The sequence below is a fragment of the Hippoglossus stenolepis genome, chromosome 12 (assembly GCF_022539355.2).
Source record: "Hippoglossus stenolepis isolate QCI-W04-F060 chromosome 12, HSTE1.2, whole genome shotgun sequence".
In the NCBI taxonomy this organism is placed as follows: Eukaryota; Metazoa; Chordata; class Actinopteri; order Pleuronectiformes; family Pleuronectidae; genus Hippoglossus; species Hippoglossus stenolepis.
The window spans coordinates 20,241,190-20,250,091 of NC_061494.1; the positions used below are offsets into that span (position 1 = coordinate 20,241,190).

Sequence of the window (8,902 nt, forward strand, 5' to 3'; positions counted from 1 at the left end):
ACGTTTATTTCCCCTCTTTCATGATCGAACTCTGAGTTTAAAATCCAGATTTTCATCGCTTTCGCTGCAGGAAAATCCAGGATTGAGTCATCAGCCGTTTTAAAAAGAGACGCCTACAGTGGTGACAGAAAATTCACGTGATTTATGGCGTTTATTTAAAGTCTCAGCGTCCTTTGTTGAACATTCAGAATGAGGCTGGTCGCGTCTTTCAGAGGACGAGGATTCGTTTGTCAGAAAGTGACTCTGTGCTTTTCTCCTGAGAAAATTTAACTCTTTGCTTTAGTCACAGAAAAGTGAAGTAAAGATGAAACTAGTGATGCATTCCGAGAAATCAGGACGTTACAGCAGCGAAGACGACGTGACGAAAGGAAATCTGTTGTGAAACGTTACAAAAAAACTGATGTTTCTAAATGAACAAAAGCAGAAACACTGAGATAAATGTTAGAAGTGGATGTAGCAGCTAGCCGCAGTTAGCAGGAGTCACATGGGGGAAGTGAAATACAGAAAACCGAGGTGTGAGAGGTCAAATATCTTAAAGCTGCTCATTGTTCGTTTCTGCTGCTGTAGTTTAATGTGACTGAGGTGATACGAGAGGTCAAAGGTCACACGATTTGCCGATGACGACTTTAAAAAAAGAGAACTTCAATCTGGAGAAAGAAAGAAACATTTTATTGTTTTTGTTGGATTTCGTCTTCGCTCAGATTCAGAATTGGAAAGGAGGCAGTGAGCAGGCCCGACTCGACCCGAGCGTCGTTTCAGGGCGAAGACAAAGATCCATATTAACAAAAACGGCATGTGACAGATGATTAATCGGCGTGGTGGGGTCTGCCGAGCCGCCGGACCCCCGGCTGACACCCTGAGCCACCAAACACAAAACCATGAACCCCCCAGAGCCTCAGCGGCCCGGAGGAGCGTGGGCGAAGGGTGGAAGCAGGGCACCGTCCCCACGGAGCAGTGTGTGTGTGTGTGTGTGTGTGTGTGTGTGTGTGTGTGAGAGAGTGTGTGTGTGAGTGCGGAAAAAGAAAGATTTATTTGTGGGTTTTTGTTCGACAGATTCTGACAGACAAAGTGTGTGTGTGTGTTAGTGTGTATCTATATGTTAAAAAGATAGAAAGAGAGAGTGTGTGTGTGTATGTGAGAGTGTGTTTGTGTGGGAGTGTTCATGAGTTGAAGCGCCAGAAAGAGTGTGTGTTTCCTCAGTGTGTGCATGTGTTTTCGTGTTTGTGTGTGCTTGTGTGTGTGTGTGTGTGTGTGTGCGACACACCAAACCCCCATCTGCCACAGGGTGGGCGGTTAGCCACACAACGACAATACACACCAACATTTTTGTATCAGTGGGCGTTCAAAAGGCTCGGAGAGCTGCCGTCCTCCTGCTCGTCTCCACAGCTCCGAGATCAGCAGAAGCTTCATCGACGCTCAGATTAAACAGAATTTAAATCCTGAGTTCAGTCTCAAACGTCTGGATTCAGTCTGTAACAGCCAATGAAATCCTGTCAACGCTTTGTACAGATGTCAGATTCATTTTTATCTCAGAAAACTAGAAGAAAAATAAAGTCATAAAAGCTTTAAATCAACGAGGATCCGCAGCAGCATCCACACAGAACCAGTGAGAACCAGTTAACATCAAACACTACAGGAACCTAATTTAATCATTGATTCATTCTATTGGGCCACAAGCAGAACACGGCTCCACAGAATGGTGCGGTGGTTAAAGCACTTCAGGCGGGAAGGTTGTTGGTTTGAATCCCAGTTTGTTTTGGGGTTCTCCAAACACATGCAGATTGAGGTCAGGGTTAATTGCAGACTCTAAATTGACTGTAAGTGTGAATGGTTGCTCGTCTCTATGTCGGTCCTGGGATGTGCTGCTGACCTGTCCAGGGTGTATCCTGACTCAGCTGGGATTTGACCCAGCAACCCTCAAAGGAAAAGCATCATAGACAAAGGATGGATGGATTTATGATACAGAACATTAAACAGGCCCGAGGTCTCATCAGAGCAGGATTACACAAAAGCCACTGGACAGATTATCATGAAAGTTGATGGAAAGATGTTTTATGAGTCAGGAGAGAACTAATTTTACTTTGGAGCTGATCTGAATCCAGGGTTTTTATTACTTTCTTTAAACATTTCCAAATATTTTACAGATTTCTAGGAGAAGACTTAATGAATCATGAAGTTAAAAATCGTATATTTAGAGGACGGATATCTATGAGTGTGTTTTAGTGCAGATTAAATTCAAAGGACTGTTTGGGCTCAGTGGAGACGAGTGATGCTCTATTTTAATTTGAAGGAAAGTTTGTAAGGAAAACAGACAAAATGTGTTTTAAAATATGGTTTTGTCTTTTCAAACACTCATCTTAAATGCATGTGTGTTTAATAGGATGAATTCTGAACGTGAATATTAAATATGGGAAGTGGATTTCATGTGAACCTCATTAACACCTCACAGTCTGTACACGTGATCCTCTCTCCTCCATCAAAGACTAAATAATACACAGGTTGATTTTCTCATTCAGTGATGAAATTCTCTCAGTAATCGATGCATCAGAAGCGAATCTGCTCCTGACAGAGAACAGAGGAGTCAGTGTGTGGGATCATCACCAGTGTATCCGGATATTCTCCTTATAGAGCTGCTCGCACCGGAGGAACCTTTTATGGAGACAGACACACCGGAACTGATGATTTAATTTCCCTTCACAGGAGGAGAGAGCAGCACGTGCTCAAGTAAAATCATAAAATCAGATCCATGCGCTGGGTGAGATTTGATTTATGATTTAAACTCAAACATGTGATTTTCACTGGTCCCACGTTTCGTCACGATCTGCTGCTCCAGACCTATTTCTGGAGTCCCCTCTTCTTTTTTTTTTAACCCAAGTCCATATTTGGTAAATGACGCAACGGGACACAAAGAGATCCCCTTTAAAACCATGGAGCAGCATCAGGAGCGGTTTACCACAGAGGATGATTGTTCATCATGTTGGAGTCAGTGAGGCAGCAGGTTTATAAAAAACTGAACCAGACTGATCCGAGTCTCCAGGACACAATGAGCGCAAAGTTAGCGGACGAGGTTCCTGCGTCTCTCAGGGTCGTGGGCAGTTTAGTGAATAAAGATGTTTACGTGGCGGAGGGAGAGTTGACCTCACACAGCTCCGTGGTTTTTAAAGAGGAGGTCGAGGAGCATGATGGGGAACCTGGTGATGATGAAGGCGGTAAGAATCTGCTCTGAAGATTATTTGGCGAAAAAAAAGATGATTCAGGGAAGATTTGTGCGTAAAACGCGAACCATGTCATCAAAAGCAAAATGTAACACGATCCTTTAACTCCACTCTGTTTCTAACTGTGTTTTCCCACCTGTCTCAGGTGATCTTCTGCTGGACGACAGTAGCGCACCTGAGCTGCATCTCCACGGGGACTTGGCGCAGTACGTGGCAACTTTACGCACGCACCCAGTGGCGTTTTCTGGGAAGTTCTCGGTGGAGTCCAGAGGCGCAGGAGGACCGTGGACACCGGAGGACGTCATCAACGTGGTCTGCGCTGACATCGTCTCCCCTGACCCGACCACCGTGCCCGGGTCGACTCCAGCATCTCCCGATATTTACGCAGGAGGAGGGGGAGAGGCCGCAGACATGGCGCACGGTCAGCCGGACATCAGCCACATGTACGCGCCCCCTCACCCTCACTCTCACCCACATTCACACCCACACCCCCACCCTCACCCTCACCCCCATCCGGCTCCTTCCTACTCGTGCAGCGCAGACATGTACCCAGACCAGCCCTCAGGTGGATACTACCACGCGCCTCCGTCCTACAACTCGGCGCCCAAACCGACAGTTGACGGCGCTGCGCTGCTCTCCATCATGCCGGAGTACGGAGGTTTCTACCAGCAGAGCTGCCAGAGAGACATCCAGGCGGCTTTCCCCGAGAGGAAATCCCTCCCGTATCCGCTGGACTCTCTCAGGATGCCTCCGCCTCTCACGCCTCTCAACACCATCAGGAACTTTACGCTCGGTGCGCCCTCACCGGCCTCCGATGGTCCAATGGCCGCCGCCTTCCCCAGCCACCAGAACCTCCCTCTGAGGCCGATCATGAGACCCAGAAAATACCCGAACCGGCCCAGCAAGACGCCGGTGCACCAGAGGCCGTACCCGTGTCCGGCGGAGAGCTGCGACCGCAGGTTCTCTCGGTCGGACGAGCTGAGCCGGCACCTGCGCATCCACACGGGCCACAAACCCTTCCAGTGCCGCATCTGCATGCGCAACTTCAGCCGCAGCGACCACCTCACCACGCACATCCGCACGCACACCGGAGAGAAACCCTTCTCCTGTGACCAGTGCGGGAGGAAGTTCGCCCGGAGCGACGAGAGGAGACGACACATGAAGATTCACCTGCGGCAGAAAGAGAAGAAAACCTCTGCGTCCTAATCTCTGGTCCTCGGGTCCTCTGGTCCTCTTGTCCTCTGGTCCTCGGGTCCTCTTGTCCTCTGGTCCTGCTTCAGGAAAACTTTCTGTCTGAGCCACATCTGGTCTGAACACAAACTTTAACAGGTGGTTTATTGTTCTCAGGAGAAAGTTGTTTGAAATCATAACCTCGGAAATCAGGGAGAATCAGACAGAAGTCATTATTTATCAGAGTGATGCAGAACCTGGATTTTCCTCCACAGTCCAAACTGAACATTTGTGGCTTAAATTCAGTGAAATCTAGATTTTGAAAGACAGGTGGTGCCAGGACTCTGTGGCAAGGCATCATGCTGACTATGCTTCATGCTCTCAGGGATTCAACCACACTTCGGACCAAGATCCTGCAGATGAGTGTGATTCAGGAGGATTTTCACTTCGACTCCATAAATAAAAAACACCAGGGTTTCACTTAAAAACTGTCAATTCTAATTTAATTGAAACCAACCATCCTCTCTGTTAAGATTGAATGAATATGAACTTTTTAGATAAAGATAAGCAGTATTTTCTACTGTTGTGAGAATAAAGACCTAAAGTCATTAATGTTTTAAACTGTTGTTCTTTGCCCAAATGCCCCTGTTGTGCCATAATGCATCAAACGTGATACCATGAAATGGTGTGCCTTTCAGCATTCAATAAATTTGGTTATCAAAATAAAATATTAAATATTAATATTTTATTATTAATATTAAATAATAACTTTAATTGATTAAAGTTACCTCGGGGCACCACCCTTCAAAGGAAGGGAAAAGATAGCCAATTTATTGAATAAGTCTCATAAAGGTTCTAACTACAAATTTGGAACTCAGATTAACAATTAAATTAATAACTATAACCAAAATTACCATATAGATAGTTAGCTAAATTGAAGGATATGGAGTTCTTGACAGTGTAGAGGTTGGCAAAATTCACTTATGCAACATTAATGAAAAAACATTTGTGAAAGAAAAACATTTATTATGAATATAATAAAGTATAAAAACACAAATTACTAACGGTCTAATTGCTAAACAAAGATAGGTATGTGTGTGTCTGTGTGAGTCAGCGTGCTTTCAAGATGGCGGCTGGCCAAAGAGATAACACCCTTCCCCCCCCCTATTGGAATGTTTACGACCTGTAGAGATAATGAGATAATGCGTGTCTCTGTGTGTGTGCCAAATTAGAGAAAGTTACTAGATTGGATGCAACGAAAGACTGTGAAGAGCATAACAGACTAACATTACTTTCTCAATAACTTGTACCCAAAATATCACAACACCACAAATCAAACTTATAAACCTCACACAGAATCGAATAAACAGTCTTGCTTAGCCTAGTATAATTATTAAGCCCAGTTGTGTTACCCATCTGTGGAAAGGGGAAAAAGGAAGTTGCTGTGCAGTTCGAAGTTTTGTGTCGTCTTGCTGGTTTCTGTTGAGCTGTGTAGCTCAGTTGCTGGCTGAAGTTTGCAAGCAGGACATTGCGTCGCTGCTAGGACGTTGGTAGAGCTTGGAGGGCGAGGAGGTTTCCTTGGTGAGATGAGCTGGAAGCTGCACCTTTGTGCTCCTCTCGAAGAGTTGGATGGGAAGAGAAGATGTGAGCTGGAGAAGAGGCTCCACAGCCTTCCCTCCTGTGGAAGGATTGTGGGAAGAGGCAGGAAGAGGCTCGACAGCCTTCTCTCCCTGGAGGGAGTGTAGAAAAAAGGACAGAAGAGGGGGAGAACCTGACTTTATATTGGACCGGTGACCTCACAGGTCATGGGGTCCAGAGTGACCAATGGGAGTTGAAACCTGTGTCCCTGGGGGGGGTTTTCACACCTCTGATGCTCCCTGGGAGACTGAGTTCCTTGCTCTGTTTTTTATGGCCCCTGGGAGACTGAGTCTTGGAGGAACATGCGGCTTCAGGCTTCGACTGAACATGTAGGCCGAAGTGTGGTTTCACAAAGAACCATGGCCCAACACCCTCCGTTTGATGCTAAAGTGACGTCACAGTGGACCCAGGAGTCACTGTGATGTCACAAATGGAGGATTTATCTGATTAGCAGCAAGTTTTATTATCGATAAAAAGACTAAAACAATGACATCATAAGCTGTCAAAACGGTTCACAACACAGACTGTAAATAAAGATGGACGACATGACGGCTCCCAAAAATGAAGCCAAAACGTCTCGATCTCCCCCTGGTGTCTGGCTGCAGTATAGGTCATAAACCCTCCTCCTCCATGTTATCAGATAGGACATGGACCTAACTAAAAGTAAACGTTAAATAAATGTTTGTCAAAGATGGTTTCTGTTCATTTCAGGTAGTTTTTATCACACTGTTTGTTCAAGTGTTTATGTTTCTGATTTTTTAAAAATTAGTTATTTGATGATATAAAAACAAGCTGAGACGTCATGATTGACAGCTGAGACTGGCTCAGGATTGGTTCAAGATATGTGTGGGCGGGACCTCGATACTCGATCAGTACTGCACAGACTCTGACTGCAAATAACGTCATCACCACAAGATGGCAGCGTTTGTATGTGAGATATTTTGGCTTCATTTTTGCACAACTGAGGAAGTGGAGTTGCCGATTTTAATTTACAATCTATGGTTCCAGATGAGGATCCACTTCCTGGATCAAGAGCTAATTTATTTATTTTTGACTGAAATGCTCATAAGTTGGAGTGCGAACAAGAACAGAACCTGCTCCATGTTGGTGGGAAAGGAGCGTCTGTGAAAATGTCATTGGCTGGATGCAGAAAAATGATTTTATTAAAGAAAATCTTGTTTTGTATGATAATATAATTTCATTTACACCTGATGAAGAGTTGACTCTGGTGTTTATATCATCACTAAACACAGAACGTTACCTGGTTTGGGTTTCATGAGAGTGCTGCCTGATAATCTGTTACGTTCTGGATAGATGCTTTTATTTTGGTATGTTTTTTCAAACCGGTTGATATTTGTAAGAGAGAGAGAGAGAGAGAGAAAGTTCTGGTTTTGTGTTCTGTAACTTTTATGAAAACAAGTCGATCTCTTCTGCTCGACCGATGCTTCATGTCGATGAAATAAATGTTCTGCTCAGTTGCTGCTTTCACTTCGGTTTGACACACACCATCAGACTCTTTATAAATACAGACGTAGACTCTGGGTCTGAAAGTGAAGCCACTGCAGAAGTGTCTCAAACCTGTATTGTGTGTAATGACCAGCAGGGGGCGTCTCCACTGGTTGTTTCTATAGAAGTCTATGAGAAAATGACTACCTCTCACTTTATAACGTCGGTAAACATTTTCATTCATTCATCAAAGATGGTTCCTGTCATTTTAGGTCGTTGTTATCACACTGAAGTGTTCATGTTTCTGATCTGTTTTTTTAACGAGTTAAAAACGGACGTCATGATTGACATCTGAGACTGACTCCTGATTGGCTGAGACACTTTCCTGCTCATGTAGCTTTGAGATGAATTAAGGAGACGACGAGTTTAAGCAAAATAAACAGCACGTTTTATATGAACAGAGAAAATCTTCACGGCAGAAACATCGATACAGAATCAGATTCTCGGGTCTGATTTAATGAGCTGATTAAAGGACCTGTCGTCTGCGATTCAACATTCAGAACCTACGTCTTCAGTGTTCAGAAATTCAATCATGCAGCCACTCTGAATAAGTTTTCACCAATTTTCAAAAATAGAGTAAAATATAAGATGAATCATTTCTCATTTCAAAGTCTCGTTGTCCCACATTTCATGAGCTGAACTCTTCACGTGGCTCAAAGTGCTTTTTCTGTCGCGTTTCACTGCACCTTCATAATATTGAATTTTTAAGTGCTGATTTTTTAGTAGCAGATTATTTATTCAGCAGTTTGTTTCCATTATTATAAATCAAACCCTCAAGCTGTTTTCAGACCTGAAGTTTGGACACGTTCCTGAAATGTTCTGGAGGTCCTGTGTGTGAGAACAAATGTCTGAGTCAGTGTCTCTGGCCATTTTCTGGAACTTTTCCTGCAGCCTCAAATGTCTTTAAAATCCACAGTGAGCGAGTGGACGTGTTGATCAGGTTTCTAACACGTGACGGACGTGAAACTGGAAGAAAACAAATATCTCAGGATGAAGAAGAGGAGCCGTACCCGCAGAAGATGAAGACGTCAACTTGGAAAGACGAGGAGATTCCAGAGCTTTTGGTGATGAGGGCCGACAGACAATATTCTCCAGATATTTCACGATATTCAGATATTCTCCAATGTCTGATTAAATCCAAAACCTCAAACTGTGACATGAACATCTTCATGATTCTTATTCAGACTTTTTCTGACGCTGGAGCTCAAGCGAACAGTGAAAGCGTCTCTTTTCAAACGTGGGAACTTAGTGCACATCTTTACAAACAATCAGTCAGCGAATCACAAACAGTCCTGAGGAGCAAACTCTCGAGTCCTAATCACAAGAAAACCTGCAGCTTTAGATGATTTTCAGTCAAAAGTAAAGAATAAACC

The 8,902-nt window shown here is 44.2% G+C and overlaps 1 protein-coding gene across 1 annotated transcript; it reads left to right on the forward strand.

Annotated features, from left to right (window-relative positions):
* Positions 1 to 3,043: 3,043 nt before the first annotated feature.
* Positions 3,044 to 5,034, forward strand: LOC118119293 (early growth response protein 2b). The gene is made up of 2 exons (XM_047342403.1): positions 3,044 to 3,209; positions 3,322 to 5,034. Exons 1-2 carry the CDS (start codon positions 3,044 to 3,046, stop codon positions 4,419 to 4,421), a joined length of 1,266 nt encoding a protein of 421 aa, XP_047198359.1. The 3' UTR covers positions 4,422 to 5,034.
* The last annotated feature ends 3,868 nt before the right edge of the window (positions 5,035 to 8,902 follow it).